The 22,176-nt window shown below is 43.0% G+C and overlaps 1 protein-coding gene across 1 annotated transcript in view; it reads left to right on the forward strand.

The window, feature by feature from the left end:
- POM121 (POM121 transmembrane nucleoporin) overlaps positions 1-22,176 on the forward strand; it is a 43,985-nt gene that overhangs the window by 9,504 nt on the left and 12,305 nt on the right. The window contains exons 4-9 of the mRNA XM_077480608.1: positions 523-603; positions 1,527-1,698; positions 2,141-2,229; positions 4,227-4,291; positions 4,395-4,513; positions 7,226-7,328. Coding sequence (XP_077336734.1) covers positions 523-603; positions 1,527-1,698; positions 2,141-2,229; positions 4,227-4,291; positions 4,395-4,513; positions 7,226-7,328 — 629 coding nt within the window. The remainder of the gene's footprint in view (positions 1-522; positions 604-1,526; positions 1,699-2,140; positions 2,230-4,226; positions 4,292-4,394; positions 4,514-7,225; positions 7,329-22,176) is intronic.

Genomic DNA, 22,176 nt, shown 5'->3' on the forward strand with positions numbered 1-22,176 from the left:
GATTGGCATCGCTGGTGGGCACTGATTGTCGACACTTTTGTAATCGGGGCACTGATCAGTGCCCTGATTACATTCCTAGATGCCCCCCCTGCGCTGGGATGCCGCTGCTCAGCTCTCCTCACATGGTCAGTGAGGTGAGCCAGTTACCATTTACATGTGACTGGCTCTGATTGGACATGGTTAAGAGAACCTTATGCCTGGCTGCTTTTTGATATACTATATCAGTACCAACATTTCTGAATTTTGCAAGCTCTGATGTATCTGAATATAAAAGCGCATGCAGGCCCATTGTGATGCTTTGTCACAAGTGGAACACAAATATCTCCTTCACCGTTGAGGCACAATGATTCAACAATTTATAGCAAAACACCAATAAGCACTTTAGCTTAAGGTGTCATTTAAGTTTGGTATTTTGTTGTCAAGAAACAATGTTTCTTAATTTAAAAATTTTGCTTGTCTGTATATAAATTTTATTTTATTTTTCTTCCCCCCCCCCCCCCCCCCCCTCCCCACACTATTTAGGAGGCAAGCCAGCAGTGGAAGTCCAGACTCCTCATTGGAGTATCCTTTACCGAATGGAACTTTGCCTTCATGTGTCTCAAAGTAAGTGGGGAGGAGAAGACCTTCTGTGTTATTAGACAAACCATATGTCATGGTGTAGAAATCCATCTACTAGGTTCTGGAGCACTGAATACTGGCAGCCTATCAGCCTTCTATTGTAAACACACAGCAGGTGTTGCTAAGAAAGTTGGAAATTGAAACCTAATTTTAGAATCTGATCTTTAAAGGATAGGTTCACCTCTTGTAACATGTTACACCCCGAACATGGGGGGCAACGTGTTAGATGCACCAGCCTCCACCCCACGCAGCCCCTGCTCACTTTGTTTAAAAAAAAAACAAGAACCCTGCATTGCACGTGTGGTGTGTGGTGGTTTTTTTATTTTTATTTTTTATTTTTCCCAGAAAGTTTCTGAAGATGACCTTTTTATCCTTTAAGGTTTTTGCTAGTGAATTGCTTCACAGTAGAATCAGTGAGGTCTTGTTGAAACAGTCTAGGTACAGGTGCACTTTAACGTGTTGCTTCCTTCCAATGCCCTCAAACCAAATTGATCAGGTTTCTGAAGGGTTAATTATAGCTGATGGCATTAATGTTTTTATTCTGCTACAATGGCTATTTGCCTTGCATAAAACTTATTTTTTTTATTTTTTTTTATATTCTGAAAATGCTATGTACTCGTGCACTATGAGGTGTGGTTTGTTACATCCTCCTGCTCAGCATCAAGGCAGTATCGAGTCAAATATCCAACTCAAATGCATGGTTTAAAATCTGACATTGTGGCATTTAATTCAAATGACTGAGTGCTGAGGAAGAAACTGGTCTTAAAAACAAAAACAAAAAAAAACTTAAAGGTGTCAAAGCCAACATACAGTACATGTTGAAATAGACTATTCTATTTGTGTTCTATTTTGATTGGTTCAGTATCTGATAACCTATAACTGGATGTTTGTTTTTGTGCTTTTATCAGGCCCGACAGTTTAAAAAGAGGATTCAATTCACATGTTCTGGAAGACACTGTCAACAAAAGGTCCCGTACCTCATCGATCGGTTCATTGAGTAGTTCTGCAATTAATGGAATTGCAATGTCTTCTCACAATGCAATCAGCAGCTCCTACAGTTCTAGCAAAGTCATCCTGCAGGTATTAAAGCTTCTATACTAGGTTAATATCGGTTGGCATTGGACAAGGTTTTCTAACCAAGTGTCTGCAAGCCTTTTTTTTTTTTTTTTTTCGTCTAACCAGAAACCTTGGGGCACTACTAGGGACCATCTAGGTGGGAAATTGCCTTCTAGTCGGCTTTGGCTGAGAAACCTCGGCACTGATGTAGAGCTGCACAAATTTCTCCAAATGTTTACTAAGGAAAACATCAGACCTCTGGAGTGAAACCTTTGCCCCTCGGAGGATGCATGGCAGTAAAGTAGAAGGGCATCACAATAAGAAGCACTCTGTGCTTGTGTATGTTGAGGCTTTATGTTGAAAAATCTGATTGCTAAAGATCTGCATATGCACTGTTTGGGAACAGGCTTGGGGAAACTTTGTGTAAACTATTTTTAACTATAAATGTGTAATTTTCTTTTTGTAGAAAAGAAAGCGAACACAAAATGTATCTGCAGTTTCAAGTTCACCCTCATCCAGGAGCCAGACTCCAGATCTTTCAGCCAAAAAAGCAAGGTAGTGTGTGTGGTGTATTTATTTTTTTCCCAGTTTGTAGGCCTGAAAATAAAATTGTGTTCCTGAGTAAATAAACCAATTAATCGTCCCTTGCTACTACTTTCAATAAACTCAAACAAAAAGTAGAATACAATCCAAAGTGCACGTTTCAGTAGCGTATTAACCACTTCAGCCCCAGAAGAATTTACCCCTTTCCTGACCAGAGCACTTTTTGCGATTCGGCACTGCGTCACTTTAACTGACACTTGTGTGGTCGTGTGACATTGTACCCAAACAAAATTGATGTGCTCACATCCGACTTTTGCTGGCAGAATTTCTGATTGTGTGTGTGTATGGGGCTTTAGCATCAGTGTTTAAAAAAAAAAAAATGCTCATGAAGACAAATGCCATTCATTTCAATGGCCCCTGTTCACGTCTGAGCATTCTGTTGATTAAAGTAAAACACCCGTTGCTCAAAGTACAAGCTTTTTTTTTTTTTTGGCAGATTTACAGGCATTTTTTAAATTCTTTTTACATTGGTGACCTTTTTGAACTTCAAAAAATGCCTGTACAAAAACACTACAAAAGCCTGTAACATAGCCATGCCTAGATGTGACCCTGAGCCTAAGGGAGTTAAATGGATCAGTTTGGAGTCTTGTGGCGTTTTGGCTAACTGCACCTGTTCATTACATGGTCTTGGATTTATCTTTATTTTTTATTTTTTTTCTTACTACTACTTTTGTGTAGTAAGAATATTTTGGTTATGATTTTTCACATGAATTGCACACATTAATGTGCTACTGTGAAATGTGCATGGTTTTTAGATTTCACTATTTTTTTATTTCTTTATTTTTTTTTATTTTTTTTTTTTTTTTAGTTTGTAGGTGTGACTTTATGTTGCAGTGGGCTACACATAAAAAGCGGTGTCTATGCACCTGGTACCAAACATGTGGCCTGAGTGCTGCATGCAGCCCCTTGGTATGTGGACCTTGGCTGTTTGTAGTAGGAACATTGATAAGGGAAATGCCATTGATTTATACTATCTTCATGTAACATGCCAGTTTCATATTGGCCTTTGCCAAAAATGTAGCAGGTCTACATGCTCTGACCCTCTTTATTAGGTCTGCTGTTTCTGACAGTCCTCTCAATATATTGAACATTGGGGGTTATTTACGAAAGGCAAATTCACTTTGCACTAAAAGTGCACTTGGCAGTGCAGTCGATTTAGATCTGAAATGAGGGGAAGCTCTGCTGATTCAATCATGTGCAAGCTAAAAAGATAAAATGCCTTTATAGAAGAGTAGGGCCCACATCTTTCTATGTCTGAATGGCAAGTTGTCTACAATTCTTAATTTTCTTTTGTAAAGAAATGTAGATTCTTTCAATTTATGAACATGGAATAAGTGACAGTTCATTTATTTTTATTTTTTTTGCTAAATGATGACTTTGGAGATTGCTCTCCTCTGTTTGTGTAATGGACCAAATGTATTTTTGCATACTCATGAGTTGTATACACCATACTTTTCTGTTGGAAGAAAAAATAAAACGGGTCTTTAAATGAGGCGGTGACCGGGTAAGGTCAATTGCCTCCATCCCTATCTAATTGAAACAAACAGGAGGACTGGGGGTTGGGACTTTAAATAAAGCAGGCAAGTGAAAAATGTTTACGTTTATTGGAAATCAGTGATAAGTTACATGAGGGTAATGAGTACACCAAGAAAACCAATATATTCAGCCGATAAACATACAGCAATGACAATTAACCACTAATACAAATCACATATTACAGGTGATCCTTAAGTTAATAAAACATATAGTTGGCATAAAAACATGGCATATAATATCTCTCTGTATTTTGTGGATTCATCTGTTCTTCAGGAAAGATTGGTAAAAGATGGGGTAATGACATGCTAATGAGTGGTTAGGTTAGTGAAAGTGTACTTTTCTGTTGGATACAACTATGAACATTGCACTTCACCCAGCCAAATTTTAATGACTCTCTTAAACTTGTCTCACAGAGAAGAATCACGTGAAAATAGTCCATTGACGGCTGCGCAACAAAACAAAGACCAGACTGGAAGATGTAAGTCAAGTGGACATTTGTTGTAAATGTTCCATTATGTTTATCCCTATCCAATTTGGGCCCGTGTGAAAGACTAATCTCTTTATTTGGGCCCTCTTTGCAGTTGGTGACACTCCTCCTTCCAACTCTTTTGTAAACTCCTCCAGTGAAAACGGGAGTGGTGGAGCCCGAAGAAAAAAAGTGTTGCTGGTCTACTCTGGACGTAGTGATCAGTACCCACTGGTAAATATACTTTTTTTGGGGGGGGAGTTGAACCCACACTGGCAAATCACTGCCAGCCTCTCTATTCGAGCCCGATGTAGCACTCTATTTATTTTTATAAAAACAAGCGTTGTAAATGTCTATTTAATACGATGGGTCACATGACTCTCACGGCTGCTGTATACATCTGATGTATGGCTTCTGCAGGAGGAGCCAAGATCTCCTTCTGATGTCAGCCTGGGAGATCACATGGCCACTCGGCCCCTCCTGCAGTAGCCCTGGAAACTGCCTGAGAGTCACTTGACTGGCCTCAAGATCGTGCTAAATCTGTTTTTACATTGCTTGGTTTTTATTTTTTATTTTTTTATAAAATACTTGGTGTGCTATCAAAAATATATAGTGGTGATACTGCTCCAACCTCAAACGTGAGCAGCCAACACAACAGACTAACTGTATATCAAAATGTGTATAAAAGTGCAGTGCTAATGTGTCTAAATTTGCCAACGCATTACAGAACATAAATCTGAAAGCGACGTGTTTTAGATAATATAACACTCCTAATTTATGAGTGAATATAACGCGTCAATTATTATTTCCCAATCAAAAATTACAACTACAAAAAAAATATTTATATAGGTAAAGCCTAAACTATAATAGAATGCAACTTTTAAGGTCACAAAGATGGCATGTAAGCAATAATACCCAATGAAGAAAATGCAAAAAGCTGTGAATAAAAAGTGATATCAAAAATAAAAGGAATCGCATAGACTCTGAAATGTAAGACAGAGATGGAACCATAAATATAGCACTAGGATATTTAATTCTTACAGGTAGAACACCCGTCTTTGAAAGGACATATGTAAAAATACCGACACTAATAGTGTCAATGTGGAAAATACCAAAAATTGCTTGTTTGAAAAATAAACAAAAATGCATCAAGGGCATATAAGGTCCGTAGCAAATACAGTTCTTAAAGGTAAGTATAGCTATGTTATTTTATCCAAATCTCTGCATAGCTTCTTACTTCTAAAATGGAGCCAGCATTCTGGAGGATATCTTCATGCAATGAAACAAGAATAGGGTACTCTTACCAGAAATGTTGGACTCACAAACCATTGGCCGTGAGTCAAGCAGACTTGTAACACCAAAAAAAGTGTAGGTGGTCTCTTCAGTAGATGCTAGATTCTCATCTGTCCAACTGGGACCGCTAAACGCCTCAACAGACCTAGTATCAATACCAATTTTCCGGAATAATGGAAAGGAAGAAAAAAGCCTCCACATAGTATAACTCCAACCAATGACTGAGAATTTATTGGCAGAATGTACCTGCCAACATCCCAAGAAACGGTAAAATAGTGTTCAATCGAACAAATAAAATGGATAGCGCAGTTTAAACCAATGGCGCAACTAGCATATCTATCCGACACGTTTTGTCTTTATGGATGATACCCCAGCAGAAGTCTATGAAGATGAAACGTGTCTGGTAGATGTGCTATGCTGAGATTCGGATAAAATCGCATTGTTATTTTTAAGAACTGTATTTGCTACAGACTTTTTTTTTTTTTTTCTTCCCCCCCCTCCAAACATAGGCAATTTGTTTGTTTGTATTTTCCGCTTTGACACGATTAGTGTCAGTATTTTTTACATATGTCCTTTCAAAGACAGACAGGTGTTCTACCTGTAAGAATTTATATCCTAGTGCTATATTTATGGTTCCATCTGTCTTAAATTTCAGAGACTATGTGATTCCTTTTATTTTTGATATCACTTATTTTTCACAGCTTGTTGTTACTTGCGTGCAATCTTTGCGACTTTAAAGTTGCATTATATTTAGGGTGTTTTTATTTTTATTTTTTTCTAACGGTGAATGTGGTTTCCTTTTTTGGTAAAGTCAATTCTAAAAACAAATGTGATCAGAATAAATTTGAGAATTTTCATATGGATGTTCAAAAATCTACTAGTGTATGGACTGCTTTACTTTATGTAACTGTTGCTATTTGGATAGTATTTAAGTGGTTTTAAAGGCATAACAAACTTGTACTTGCCCTCTCTCTGCTTGCCTGTGGATTGAGTGAGAACCTGGGGCAAGTATCTGGGTGGGCCTGCTACCTATATGCAAGGATAAGTTATGCCTTTAGAACCACTTTAAGTTAGAAATAAGTGTTCGTGTTTTTTTTTTTTTTTTTTTTTTTTTTTTTTTTTTTTACAAACTGCCGTGGTTTTCAAAAGTGCTCTTTGCGATACATGAAAGTAAAGTAATCTGTACAAATGAAAGATCAAGCCAGCTTTGCATGGATAAAGATTCATAGTGGCGACTTCTTCAAATGTGCAATCGCTAATATTGTGACTGTCGGGCTGTCTTGCACATGTGTCTGATGCTCATGAAGTTAAAGGCAAGGTGTGTTGCGTTTTGCTGACTGCTTTGTGTTTGAATGGATCACTACTGTAGTGATCTGTTGCAGAACAGAAGCAGCTTTGTCTGGTCTTGTTGCAGCAGGTCCCCTTTAACGAATTATGTTAATCTGCACTTATTGCATACTCTGTAGCATGATCTCAAGTCCTGGAGATTTTTGGCACCAATGCCCACCAGAGCTGTTGGCAGTCTGGGTGCAGCATGCTGTGCTCCAGACGTGATTTTAGTATAGTGCACAATGGGCTTTGCACTGAGCAATTACAGGCTGTTTGGCCAGCATGGTCTTAAAGTGTGCACTAATTCTGTGGCCTTTCTCATAGCCTCCTCCACCTCTGGTTGGATACAGTGTCACATCAAAAGACTTTGACTCTGAAAAGAAGGCTTCTCTACAAAGGTTGAACAAGGCACTGGAAGATGCATCTGGTAAGGACTTGGTTATGAGTCATAAAGTTTTACCTGGTAAAGTCTCTTATTCAGATAGCTTAAACCTTTTGACAAGATATGTGTGTGTGTGTGTGTGTGGGCACTAGAGGTGTGCATCTTCGCTGGCCTTTCGATTAAGATTATCATAGCTTCGATTCATCACGCTCACTGCGCCCATAAAAATCAAGCAGTCCGGAGAACTCTCATCCTGTTTTTAAAAAAAATAAACCTCCCTGCATGGACACAGCCCCCCCCCCCCCCAAAAAAAATACTAGAGATAATCACACTGCGGACAAAAGAATATGTATGTGTGTATGTGTGTATATGTGTATATGTATACATTTTCTCCCTTTAGTATCATTGTCTTTTGGCAGCTAGTAAACAGGTCAACAGTGCAAGAAATGTACTACTTGCAGATCAGTGGATGTTTCCAGAGGGGAGATGATGGGGGGAAGGAATCTCAGGAAAAAATTGAACAAAGTGTGCACCCCCCAATGTGAGTCAGTGCTCAATAGGTTAAGACCAGAATGAAGTCAATCCATCAGTGGCAGTAATAAAGAAAAAACAAGTTTATTTGATTAAAAAAAAAAAAAAAAAAAAACATGAAGGGACTGGACAAGATGACTAGTACATGTTTTTAGATGTAATGGGAATGATTAAAGAACCTATGTTATCACAGGAGGTTTTTTGCATGTCACTTTTTCCAGTTGCTGTTCAGTTTACATCAATTGTCTATTCAGCTCATTGTATGATCCTGCAGTTTAGCATTGGTGAATTTTTTTTTTATATTTTTTTCAGCCTCCAATGTGTTAGGCACAAGGTAAACATATCAAACGTGACAGGCTGATCTCTCCCCTCCGGAGCACCCCTACCATCCCCCCTCCCCTCACTCATTTCCTGAAGCCGACTCTGTCTTGTCCCAAGGATGTGATGACGGTTACAGTAATCTGTCTCTTGCAGCTCTGCCCACCCATCGGGGAGATGACGGTATCCCTGTCCACGGGTCCAAATCCCGAGGAAGGGGAGAGCGTGGGTGGGGGCAGCATGCTGAGGCTACATCATCAAATGATGGAACAGCACCAGTCGCAGCCAGCCACTTTGCTGGCTTTTCACCAGCAAAGACGCTGCTGTGTGGTGGAAGGGGAGGAGCCTGAATAACGTCATGCATATTCTATTACGCTGGATACTGCATCAATGTTGTAATCGGTAAGGGCAGAATCATGATGCACTGATCGTTTAACACCTAGTGTGGGCTACTCATGTCTGAAAATACCAGTTGATTGGCTGTTATGCTGAACTTTGTTTTCCATTTCTTAGACCCCTTTCACACTGCACCGACCCACAGCTTCAATGGTAAAACGCTGATATTTTTAGCAGGGTTTTACCGTTGGCTTTGCAGCGCATTTCCGCCGCTAGTGGGGTGCTTTTAACCCCCCCCCCCCCCTAGCGGCTGAGAGTTGAACGCCTGCAATATCGGCATTTTGCTGGCGGTACAGCTGCACTGCCCCGTCGCTTTTTCAATGTGGAGGAGCGGTAAACTCACAGCTCCAAATAAGCTGCTGGCAGGACTTTTCTTGAGGCCCTGCCAGCGCACCACTCCAGTGTGAAAGCCCTTGCACTTTCACACTGCAGTGGTGCGCTGATAGGACCTCAAGAAAATTGTGAAAGCCCTCGGGCTTTCACAATGGAGCAGCTATTTGAGGGTGGATTGCAGGTGCTATTTTTAACACTATAGCGCCTGCAAAATGCCCTCAGTGTGAAAGGGGTCTTATTTCCAGGTCACGTCAGTTGCTGCTTACGTATTGTAGTTGCCTGGCTACCCTGTTGATGCCATAATTTTCAATATTTTGACATGTAGGGAGGGGGTTCCGCTTTTACTGGCTATATAGTTTCTCTGAATTTTGGATTACAATGCCATGCAAGGCTAAAACTTGCTTTTTAGGAGGTCAGCAATTTTGGCTGTCATGGAGGGGTTAAGGCGACACTAAACTAACTACGGTTTTGCCTTGTGTTAATGCAGGTTTAGTTTAAGCCATTTATATTGTAATATGCACTGATCAGCCATAACATTAAGACCACTAATAGGTAAATTGAATAACATTGTTTATCTTATTACTAGGGATGCACCGAAATATCGGCCGAAAATTTAGCCGAAAATGGGGCGGGGCAGAGCTCCGCCCCCCGCTCCTGGTGCCGCCCATCACGGGAGGTGTATAGCGCAGGAAAGCCGCCTCCGCCGTCTGGATCAATAGAGCGCCGGGAACATCACAGCTTTAATTTTAATAGCTGTGTTCCCCCGTCGTGGGCCGTCGCATACAGCCCCTCCCCCCCTCGTTCGGGGAACTGTGATAGACAGATCATGCACTGCGGGGTGTGTGTGTCGCTGTTTCTCACCTGTGGGGCTCTGTGCAGTTGCTGTTCAGTCCTGGTCCAGGTCTGGGGGTCCAAAAGCAGTTTTTGTGGAGGATGTTTGTGTGTCAGCAGGCAGTTAATTTTATTTTTTGCTTTTTCATCTCATGCCGCCTTTCCGGCAGTCATCTTGGATTTGCGAAAGCTATAGATTCCCCTGAGGAGCTTCAGCAGCCATTTTCCCTGGGATTCCTATGGATTACATTGGCAGCCATTTTGTGAAAGCCAGAATGCTTTCTTCACCACTGGCCTCTTGACAGCTTGCAATGTGCTTTCTCTTGTCACTTCCTGTATTCCCTGTGTGTGAGGGACACTGGATGGCTGTGTGGAATGCTGAAGCTGTTCTGCAGACCGTTGCACTGCTGTTTGAGCTGCTGCTGCTGACAGTTTTTTTTTTTTTTTTTTTCTCCTCTCTGCATCTGGGAACCTCCTATGGACTACAGGCACTGTTGGCATTCACAGAACGCCTTAGGGTAGTGAGCCTAGCACTAAGCACCCCCCCCCCCCCCCCCACGCGGCAGCAGGAGGGTGGGACCTTCACTGTCCTAAGTCCCCTTGCAGGTGGCAGACAGGATAGGGTCAGCATGGTTTCTTCCCCCGAAATCCAGGCTATAGCAAGCGGGTCACCTGCGGTTAGTGCGATGCGCATGGCCACCCTGACAGCGTTCCTGGACTCCTATGTTGGTAAGAGTCGGCACGTGGCAGGAAAGGTGCACGTAAGAGGCCCCTGCCCCCCCCCCCCCCTCTCTGGGTTAAGCTCTGATGCAGACTCAGGCCCTGCTGCGGCTGGAGACCCCTGCTATGACCTATCAGACGTGGCTGACCAGGACAGAGGATGATTCCCCATCCGGGCGCGACAAGGAGCTTGTTGCAGCACTTATCACAGCTGTGTGTGATACCCTGAAGATTCAGGAGCCAGCGGATTCCTCTGCTGATGTACTGGTCCCTTTTGGGTCCCGCAAGCCAGCACGTTCACCTAAGGTGTTCCCGTATTTGACTTATTTTCACAAGTTCATCTACAGGGAATGGGGTCGCCTGCAACGGACATTTTCGGTCCTCAAAAACTTGGCGGTGCGCTACCCATTTGAGGAAAGCCTTCTCAAAAAGTGGTTGGCTCCTCCGGTCGTGGACCTCCCAGTATCTAGGTTAAATAAAGTAACCACGATCCCGGTTGAGGGGACTCCTGCATTCAAGGAACCCATGGACAGGAAGGCCGAAGCAGTGGCTCCTTCCTTGTTAACGGTTGTGGGGTCAGCTGTGCGACCTGTACTGGCATCCACACTGGTGTCGCAGACACTGACTGAGTGGGCAAAACTTCTGCACCGTGAATTGGGAGAGCAGCATGCCTCCCCTGTCTGCATGGAGTTAGCAGACCAACTAGTGCAAGGCCTTAAGTACATTTGTGACGCGGCCCTGGCCTGGATACTCTCCCTCTGTTATCCAGGGCCTCAGTGTCAGCTATAGTGCTGAGCTGCCTTATTTGGCTGAAATGCTGGTCCGCTGACCAGGCATCCAAGAAAGCCCTGACAGATCTTCCTTTCCTTGGCGACCGGCTCCTTGGGGCCTCGTTGGATGACACTATTTAAAAATGCCGTGGGTGGTAAGAGTACACTACTCCCCACAGGCCAGGAAGGCTAAGGAGCCACGCCGTGGGCAAGGGCCCTCCTTTTCCGCTCACAATCGGCTTTTTCGTCCACCCAGTGCTTTGGCAAAATGACCCCAGCCCGACGGGATGCCCACGGACGGTCAGAAGCATCCCTGGAACCGCAAGCCTGCGAACAAAAGTGCAACCCATGAAGGTCTGCCCCCACCCACATCTCGGGTGGGGGGGTCGCCTTCGGGAGTTTGCAGCCCGTTGGACCTCCCCGGTTTTCCGACCAATGGGTCTACGACCTGATTTCTACAGGCTACAAGATGGCGTTTCTCTCTTGGCCGCCAAACGGATTCTTCCCCTCCAGCATATCCGTGTCCTCTGTTTGCTGTGAGGGACTTGCTGAATCAGGGGGTGATTGTACCAGTTCCGGAATTGGAATGTTTCCAGGGGTTCTACTCCCATCTGTTTGTGGTTCCCAAGTAGGAAGGGGTACGTCCAATCTTGGACTTGAAAGCCCTTTATCACTTTGTAAAAGGCCAGAGGTTCAGAATGGAATCGGTTCGCTCAGTAGTCGCTGCACTCCATCAAGGGGACTTCCTGGCCTCTTTGGACATCCAGGATGTGTACCTGCACATACCCATATGCCTTCGGTATCAAAAGTTTCTGCGTTGGGCAGTCGGAAACCCATTAACAATTTGTGGCTCTTTCCTTTGGCCTGGCATCAGGCTGTGCCTCCACACATGGTCAGGGTGTCTTCGAGGGCTTCCGACCAGGATACAGTTAGACAACGCCACGGCTGTGGCGTACATAAATCACCAGGGAACAAGAAGTTCAGCTGCTGCTCGGCAGGTTGCTCACATACTCTGGTGGGCAGAGCGACACGTTCCGGCCCTGTTGGCCATTTACATCCCGGAGGTGGAAAATTGGCAGGCGGACTATCTGAGTCGTCAGATGCTGGATCCAGGAGAATGGGCATTGCATCCAGAGATATTCAGACGGCTGTGCCTGAAATGGGGCACACCAGATGTGGATCTATTGGCCTCCCGGCTCAATCGGAAGGTGCTGAGATTCGTGTCGAGGACAAGAGATCCGTGGGCAGCCGTGCTGGTGGCTCCGTGGGATCGGTACCAGCTGATCTACGCCTTTCCTCTGCTGAAACTGTTGCCACGTCTGCTTCCCAGAGTGGAAGCCGAGGGGATTCCAGTAATCCTGGTTGCCCCAGATTGGCCTCAGCGGGCCTGGTACGCAGACCTGGTGGCCAGATGCTCCCTGGCGACTGCCGTTGAGAGGACCTATCTCAAGGTCTAATTCTTCACCCTGCTTTACCATCACTGGCTTTAACGGCCTGGCTATTGAAAGCCAGGTATTGAACAGGAGTCTGTCGGACTCGTGATTCCAACTATGCTGGGGGCGCTGAAATCTTCTTCCAGGAAGATATACCATCGTACTTGGAAGGCCTACATCTCCATGTGTGAGAAAGGGTGGCATCCAGGATCCTGCTGTTTCTTCAGCAAGGTGTAGACCAGAGGTTAGCGTTGAGCACCATCAAGGGGAAGATTTCAGCTTTTTTTTTTTTTTTTTATTTTTTTTTTTCCAGAGGGAGGACCTCTGGGGAGGGAGAAGAGAACAGAATATATTCCATGAACTGGAATAGCAGCTCGAAGACTGAGGGGAGGGATCCCTGTATGGGGGAGGGAAGAAGGGGTAAAATGTAGGAAGACACTAAGAGGTGACATAATTAAATACAGTTTAATAGTTTAATAAAGATTAAGGGGTGGGGGAGATATTAAAGGATTAAGAATAAACAATATATTGCACTGTGGATTGATGATAGATCGATATTCCCCATAATATATTCTTCTTCTTTTTTTTTTCGATGGAGATTTGTTTTTGATGTTGTAAGATTGGACACTAGAAGAGTACACGATTGGGTGCTTAGGGGGGGACTTTTTTTTTTTCTTTTTTTTTCTGGTTGAGTTAATCCCTCTCAATCAGAAGGTCACGTAGGGGGAATAAAAGGTTAATAAATATGTTATCACCAGGATAAGAGAATAACAGAGATGAGGGAATCACTAATTGGTATGGATTGAGGGGGTGGGGGAAGTGGGGATTAGGGAAAATGGGGATCTCCTCAGGCGCCCTGATGGTGGGATTCATCTCCCTATCTGTCTGAGTAGTCAGACATGGGTGATGTATAGATATAGAGAGAATATTAATATTTGAACAATATAATAATAAAGGGACCCGCTTGGAGGTGTTTCTCAATGGGTGTAGGAGAGGAACGAAGAAAGAGAGGGGATGGGGATGTAAAGGGGTTATGAAAATGAAAAGATGATGGCTAAGAAATCCGATACATTAGAAAAGGGCTGATTGTGCGATAGGTTAAAGAGGGGGAAATTTAGGATAAAGGGTACATATGGATTGCTAACAGAGCTCAGATCGCTGTCTTGCTTATTCACTTTCCATAAGTTAGATGCCTCTCCTTCTAGGGGAGGAAAGCTAGAGGCGTCTTAAATTTCTAACTTTCTACTAGGCGATTGGCAGGCAGACGCTTAGATTCTATATTACCTAGGGCCTTTAGTCTGTCTGGCCCTGGGATAAATTTTATTTTTATTTTTTCCTCCCCCCCCCCCCCCTCCCTGCTATCTGGATTTTCGGCTTTGGGATTTGGTTGTAGCCAAGCGATGGATGACTAGGATAAAATTGACTTCCTATAACGTAAAGGGGTTAAATAGCCCAGAAAAACGGACTAGATTGTTAACGGAACTAGGGAGATTGAAGACCCAAATTATTTTTCTACAAGAGACACATCTTAGGACAAAATCCCAAAATTAGGAAATGGGAGATTTACTACAGTATATCACAGTGCTGCCCAGACTACAAAGGCAAACAGAGTATCAATTATGATTTCAAATCAAATACCATGGAAAGAATGTAAGATAATCACTGAGGCAGGATGACTTCTTATTGTAAAATGCCTTTTTACAAGAACAAAAAGTAACATTAGTTAACTTGTATTTACCGAACGAGGGCCAGGTCGCGGCGCTTTAGACATATTTGAATCTGATATACCAAAATAAAGAAGGGATTCTGAATATAGCATTAGACCCTGCCCTGGATGTCTCAAAGGGAGTCTCTCATCTATCTGCAGTAAAATTGCGCAGAGCGAAGAAAATGTTACAGGACCTGCAGTTAATGGATACATGGAGAATTCTCCATGCACAAGAAAGAGACTATACTTTTTTCTCAGCTAAACATAAGACATATACTAGAATAGACTATATTTTCATATCCCAAAGTGCATTGTCCTGCGTGAAAGAGGCGTCCATAGGATCTTTTACGCTGTCAGACCATGCGCCAACTAATAGCGTTATGGAATGGGGAGAGAGAACCCCGCAAGAATGGAACTGGAAGATGATTGGGACACTCCTGAGAGAACCAGAGTACGAGAATCAGCCCAGGAATTGGAACTCTTCTTTATAGTAAATGAATCAGAGGATGTAACCCCACTATGTAGATGGGAAGCAGATAAATGCTATATTAGGGGAATCCTTATTTCTTTAGGAGCACAAAGGAAACGGGCTCTGGGCGCTAAACTAGACACTCTGCTGGAAGAGATCCGGACACTTGAATTAGTACATAAGAAATCGCAGGTGCAACAGACTGAAGAAAAATTAATGAGGTTATGGAAGAATTGAATTTGTTATTGACGGATAAAGCGAAAGCAAAATTAACTGTGTAGACAAGTATACTATGAATACGGAAATAAACCCAGCAGAGTCCTGGCAAATGCGCTCAGAGAAACGAGAGCACGAAATTATATTGAGAGAATTGAAACCCAAGGAGATGTCAACTCACCACAGGCTATTGCGAAAGCATTTAGGGATTATTATACTACTCTTTATCAAATTGAAGATCGACGGCCCACGTCGGGGATACCTTCTAGAGGGGGAAAGGGTAAAAGAATACATAATGGCATCGGGAATGCCTAAGCTTCTTGAAGAAGCAGAAAATATAGATGGACCAATTACAATAGAGGAATTGTCGGACGCCCTTAAAGAAATGAAACCCGGGAAGGCCCCAGGCCCGGATGGGTATACATTACTTTATTATAAGACCTTTTTTGAAAAATTGGCACCAAAATTTATAGAGGCATTTAACTCTATATGGGAAGGGCAAAGGATGCGACCAGAAACGCTAATGGCTCACATAACTGATCCCGAAAGAAAGGAAAGATCCAACTCAATGTGCCAGCTACCGCCCAATTTCTTTACTAAATGTAGACCTCAAGATTTTAACAAAAATACTTGCGAATAGACTCTTGCCATTTATTCCAGCTTTAATACATCCAGATCAAGTGGGATTTACCCCTGGCAGGGAGGGAAGAGAAAATACGCAGAGTTATCAATGCTCTATATATAGCACAATACTATCAAAAACCGCTAGTACTTATATCGGCGGATGCAGCGTAGGCATTTGATAGGGTCGACAGGACATTCCTGAGGGCTGCGTTACAGCATATAGGATTAAAAAATGGGATGCAGAATTGGATTGATAGTTTATATTCTTGCCCAAAAGCTAGGGTAAAGATAAATGAGATGTCTGAACCATTCTGTATAAGTTATGGAACACGTCAGGGATGTCCACTCTCCCCTATCATATTCATTCTCACATTAGAACCTTTTTTGAGAACAATTTGGGCTAATCCTGATATCCAGGGCATTTCAATAAAAAAAAAAAATGAACATAAATTGGCCGCATATGCGGATGATCTGCTGTTTTTCATAACCTCCCCAGGGATTTCCTTACCTTCTTTGTTAATGGAGCTGCGCATATATGGAGAGATGTCTAACTTTAAAGTAAATTACAGTAAATCGGAAGCGATGGGGGTAGAAATGAATAATGCAATGAAATCTCAGCTAGCGGCGCATTTTGCGTTCAGATGGACGGATTCCCACATATGCTATTTAGGGACTAAAATATCAAATAAGTTGAACAGATTGTTTGAATTAAATTTTATCCCATTAATACGACAGATCAAGTTAGATTTTGAACGTTGGGATAAAATGGTTTACACGGTTTGGGAGAATTAATATTATCAAAATGAACGTAATGCCGAGGCTGCTATATTTGTTCCAGACCCTACCTATAAAGCTCCCTGTAAGATTTTTGAGAGATCTGAGATCAAGATTTACGAAATTTATATGGGCAGGTAAAAAAGCGAGAATACGCAGTGATATTTTGATATTACCAAAAGAGAGGGGTAGGATTCCCAGATCCAGTGGGCTATTATGAGGCATCACATTTAGCATGGGTAGTAGATTGGTGTAGACTTCAAAAAGAAAAACCTTGGATATATATGGAACAAGCAATAATCCTGATGCCACTGGAAGGAATAGTGTGGCTCTCAGAGGTAGAAATTCCACAGGAGGTACGTAGACATCAGACAGTGGGTGCCACACTACAGACAGTCCAAAAGTTATTCAAGAAAACTAGGATTGAACATCCAAGTCCTATGATACCAATCTTGAGCACTCTGGTTTTCAGCCAGGTTTGACAGATCAGGGTTTTGGGATCTAAGACGAAAGGGAATCAGTAGGATTATACATTTCTCAATTGATAATCATGTAATGTATAAGGAAGAGATCGAACAAGAATTTAGGGAGGACTTGGACCCATTCAGGCGAGTACAGCTAAATGCTTTTCTCCGATTAAGCAGGCAGCGAATTCCGGTGATTAGGACACTATCTGGGTTTGAACAGATATGCTTAAAAGGTAAACCACTGAAACACTCCCTCTCATTGATGTATGCATTGCAGATGGAACAAGAAACCTCACAAGATCTGGCTTTCTTACGAGCTTGGGAAAGTGACCTAGGAGCCACTTTCTCAGACTTACAGAAAAATAAGATCTTCATGTTCACACATAAGGCGTCAATAGCAACTAGATACCAAGAAGGGGGCTATAAAATTTTGTCTAGATGGTACAGGACCCCAGAAGTATTGCATCGGATATACCCACAAGTATCAAATTTTTGCTGGCGCTGTCAGGGAGCCAAGGGTACTCTATTACATTATATTTTGTGATTGTCCCGGAGTAAAAGATTTTTGGAAGATGGTATCGGAAATAGTTAAGGAAATAACAGATGTGTCTCTTGAGGAAAATCCGGCAGCTTTTTTACTGCATGATGTTCCGTTGTCCATAGAGAAATATAAAAAGTCTCTTTTAAGGCATTTGCTTACAGCAGCAAAAGCATGCATTCCAGTTTTATGGAAAACTATGGTGGCTCCAACCAAATCACAATGGATGAGCAGGGTATCGGAGATTCAACAAATGGAAAATTTGACTATATTGAGAGAGCAAGAAGATGGGTGTCATGAAGTGTGGAAACCCTATATTATATATAGGGAACAAAATCATTAGATGGGGTTTTTTTTTTTTTTGTTTTACTTTTCTTGTCTGTTATATCCACATTCTGGTCTGGGGTCATCTTGTCTCTATAATATCCCTGTCTTACCATTTTGTTCCTGGTCTGGAATGTAGACATGAAAATCCTTCCATGCTTCTCTTTGGTAGGGTTGAGGGGCAGAGATACACTAGCTGTGTCATAACACAGGGTTAAAACAAAGCTCAATCTCAATGTTTTCTTGTATTTAAATTTCTGTGGGAGGGTCTGTAATTTTTGGGAGGGGTAGGGGAGGGGGGAGACTAAACTATTTTTTTTTTTTTTCTTTCCTTTTTTGTTTTTCTTTTTTTAAGACAAATAACCAGGGCTATCCCAGGTTAAGAAAAAAATAGTGAATATAAGGAAATATGGTAATGTAATAGAAGAAATTAAGCACGATTAAATGATGAATGGCACTGTGTTAAACATAAGATGTAGGTATGTACGTGTTTAGATATGAAAGACTGTATCACTATATTGCGAAAAGAATAAAAAAAAAAAAGTGGGGGTAGGGCTTCTACAGTGTGTGGTCTGGCAGCAACAATCTCAAGACAGATGGGTGGCTTCCTCAATTTCTCTAGGTTACAAACTAGAGTTCCCGTCTCCTAATTTATTTATTTTCTTCTCAGGTCAAACGTTCCCAGAGATCCATTGAAAGTCTTTCTAGCTTTTGGATCATCTTTTATCAGTAATATCGGTGCTCCCATTGGAAGAGCAAGGTTTGGGGTTTTATTCACACCTGTTCAGTCCCAAAACCAAACGGATGTCAGACCCGTTTTAGAACTCCAAGATCTAAACCAGTGTTTGAATCTGTTTTCACATGCAGTCAATCTGATCAGTAGTCTCCAGCCTACAAGGGGGAGAACTTCTGGTGTCAATCGACATCAAGGATGCTTATGCTCATCTACATGTGCCTTTTTTATTTATTTATTTTTCTTCGTCTCTTGTTTGTCCTCCCCCCCCGCTCCCCAGAAATTTCTACTCTTCGGGGGTAGAAAATCTTAATTTCCAGTTTGTAGCTCTGATTTTGGTCTAGCTACTGCACCTTGAGTATTTTACAAAGGTCCTGGCTCCTCCTTTAACCAGGCTAAGGGCTCAAGGTATAACGATATTAGCCTACTTAGATAATCTAATCTCGCTAGATCAATCTGTAGCCTGCTTAAACCAAACTTGGGTCACCACAGTCCACTACCTGGAATACCTAGGTTGGATTCTCAACCTAGAGAAATCCTCCTTAAAACCATCAAGAATATTGCAGTACTTGGGGCTGTTCATAGATACAGCTCAGTGTCTTTTTTTTTTTTTTTTTTTTTTTTGCCCCATGAAAGGATCAGTTGGTCAAAACAGAAAAATCCTTCTATTCGACTTTGCATGAAATTGTTAGGAAAGATGGCGGCTTCTTTCAGGGGGTTTTCCTTATGCGCAGTTTCATTCAAGACTGCTGCACTACAGTATCCTGTCAACTTGGAATAAGAAGGTCCAAGCTCTGGACTTCCCAAAGTTTTCATCCCCCAATGTGCGTCAGAGCCTAAATTGGTGGTTGATATCCAAGAATCTTCAAAAAGGGTAATCCTTTCTACCAGTTACCTGGAAGGTTGTAACATGCCAGCTGCCTGAGCCGGGGAGCAGTCCTGGAAGAAGCGTCTGTCCGAGGGAAATGGTCCAGATAAGAGATGACCTTGACCTTGCCCATCAATATTCTAGAGATTCAGGCAGTATGCCTGGCCCTGGAGGCCTGGACATCCAGACTATGGAATTATCCTGTCCGAATCCAATCTGACAATGCCACAGCAGTGGCCTACATCAATCGCCAAGGAGGCACAAAGTCGTGTGGCCCAGAAAGGTGAATAATTTTCATTCTCGGGCAAGGAATGTTTTCTGCCCATCAGCAACTTTCATTCCAGGGATAGAGAATTGGCAGGTGGACTACTTGAGCTGCCAACAATTGTTCCTGGAAGAATGGCCCCTTCATCCTGACATCTTTCTGTCAATGTAAAAAATGGGGCGTTCTGGACGTGGATCTGTTTGCGTCCAGGTTCAGCAACAAGATTGACAACTTTGTGTCAAAGACAAGGGATCCGATGGCATATGGAACAGATTCCTTGGTCTTTCCGTGGGATCAGTTTTCACTGATCTATGCGTTTGCTGAGATTATAAAGATGGCGGACCACTGTGGCCAGACCTCCTCTCCCAAAGTCCGGTATTCCATCCTACCTTACAAACTCTAAATTTAAGTTTGGCTATTGAGACACCCATGTTCTAAAGCGGTGGTCATCAACCCTGTCCTCGAGGCCCACTAACAGACCAGGTTTGCAAGAACTGAAATGCATCACAGGTGATATCATTTGCTGCTCAGTGATTTCAGTATTCTAGTCTGCATCTCCCCATGGTAATGCATAAAACCTGGCCTGTTGGTGGGCCCTGAGGACAGGGTTGATGACCACTGTTCTAAAGGAATGTGGGCTGTCAGCTTCAGTAGTTTCTACTTTGGTTAATGCTAGGAAGCTGGTCTCCTGAGTCATATATACTATAGTCTGGAAGGCATATGTCTCCTGGTGTGAATCCAGATTGAAAATGTCATAGGTAGAATCCTACATCCTACAGATGGGCTTAGAAATTAAGCTGGCCTTGAGTACTATCAAGGGCCAGGTGTCAGCCTTATCTGTATTGTTTTCAACGACCACTTGCTTCACACTCTCTAGTTCGGAACTTTATTCAGGGGGTAACATTGCTTAATCCCCAGTTAGGTCACCCCTGAACCCTTGGGACTTGAATTTTAGTCCCACCCTTTACAAAACAGCCTCTTGCACCAATTGGAGATATTCCCTTGGTCCTCTTGATGAGGGAAATTTTCTTGGTTGCTATATCTTCTGCAAAGCATCCCTAGGGGTATGGGCTGTGCTTATTGCACTAGGCCGTTTTTTTCTGTTATCTTCACAAGAGCATCAGAGTTGGCTCTGCTCTTGTAAAGAGCCATATTTCATTATTCGTAAGAATAAGGTTGTATTGTGGCCTCATCCTAACTTCCTACTGAAGGTAGTGTCAGGTTTTCATTTAAACCAGGCAATTTTTTATTTATTTTTTTCTCCAGAACCTTGTTCTGTGCAAGAAGTCACTACATTCTTGATGGGGTGAGAGCAGTCAAGGTCTATTTGAAAGTAATCGCTCAGATTCATAAAACGGATGTTTTGTTTGTATTGCCAGACGGTCCTAAAAGAGGACAGGCGGCGTTGACGAATCCTAGCCTATATGGCCCATTTGGACCCTGAGCCTCCGGTGGCATCCCTCCAAATCCACATCTGGAGCTAAGATCACAGATCCCGACCTAGTGGCGGAGTTCAGGTCCTTCTACTCTGACCTGTACTCTACTGCACACCACACCCAGGACGAACTCATGGCATTTCTCCGGGACATTTCTTTCCCCATGCTCACCCCCCATGCAAATTTCCCAGCTCGGAGAGCCTATCACAATTGACTGTGTAACAGAGGCCATGACACAACTCCCCACCTTCAAGGCACCCGGATCTGATGGACTCCCTTTAGAGTTCTACACCCAGTTTGGTGAGACTCTAATCCCTAAATTGGCCATACACACACATATTCGATACATTCATTGTCCTCATACCCAAGCCAGAAAAAGACCCGCAACTCTCTGAATCATACAGACCCATATGTCTACTCCAATTGGACATTAAGATTTTGGCGAAAGTCCTCGCCCTGCGTTTTAAACAAAGTAATCCATAGTCTAATGCACCCCGACTAGACCGGGTTCATGCCCCATAGGAATACGACCTTCAACCTTTAGGCGGCTCCATATGAACCTCCAAGCCCAACGCAGATATTGGATCTATAGTGGTCAGCCTAGATGCCACTAAGGCATTTGACTGTGGCATGGTGTTACTTGTGGGAATGCCTTCACAGATTCAGGATGGGACCTAAATTAAGTGGCTCAAACTACTATACCAAGCCCCCACAGCACGTATTCAGGTTAACGATAGGATCTCCCCCCTTCCTTTCCGCTTTCCCATGGCACACTTCAGGGCTGCCCCATCTCGCCCCTTCTGTATGCCCTGGCTGTGGAGCCTCTGGCTATAGCCCTTAGGAGTCACCTAGGCATTAGAGGTCTGCGCTGCAGCCAGCTGCACAAAGTGATCAGCTTGTACGCAGACCACATGCTGCTTTACCTCGCTGATGCCGGCCCATCACTTCAGACAGCCCTACAGACTATCACGGCCTTCAGAGCATTCTCTGGGCTCCAGATCAATTGGGTCCAAGTCCCAAATCCTCCCCTTAGACATGGGGGCCCCTACTGCTGGCCAAGCGGCACTCCCGCTAGTTAGAGCGAGTTCCATCAAATATCTTGGTGTACATATTTCAAGATCCCTCCTCGACTACCACAC

The sequence above is a fragment of the Lithobates pipiens genome, unplaced genomic scaffold (assembly GCF_037356315.1).
Source record: "Lithobates pipiens isolate NorthernLeopardFrog02 unplaced genomic scaffold, aLitPip1_a1.2 Scaffold_16, whole genome shotgun sequence".
NCBI classification, from domain to species: Eukaryota; Metazoa; Chordata; class Amphibia; order Anura; family Ranidae; genus Lithobates; species Lithobates pipiens.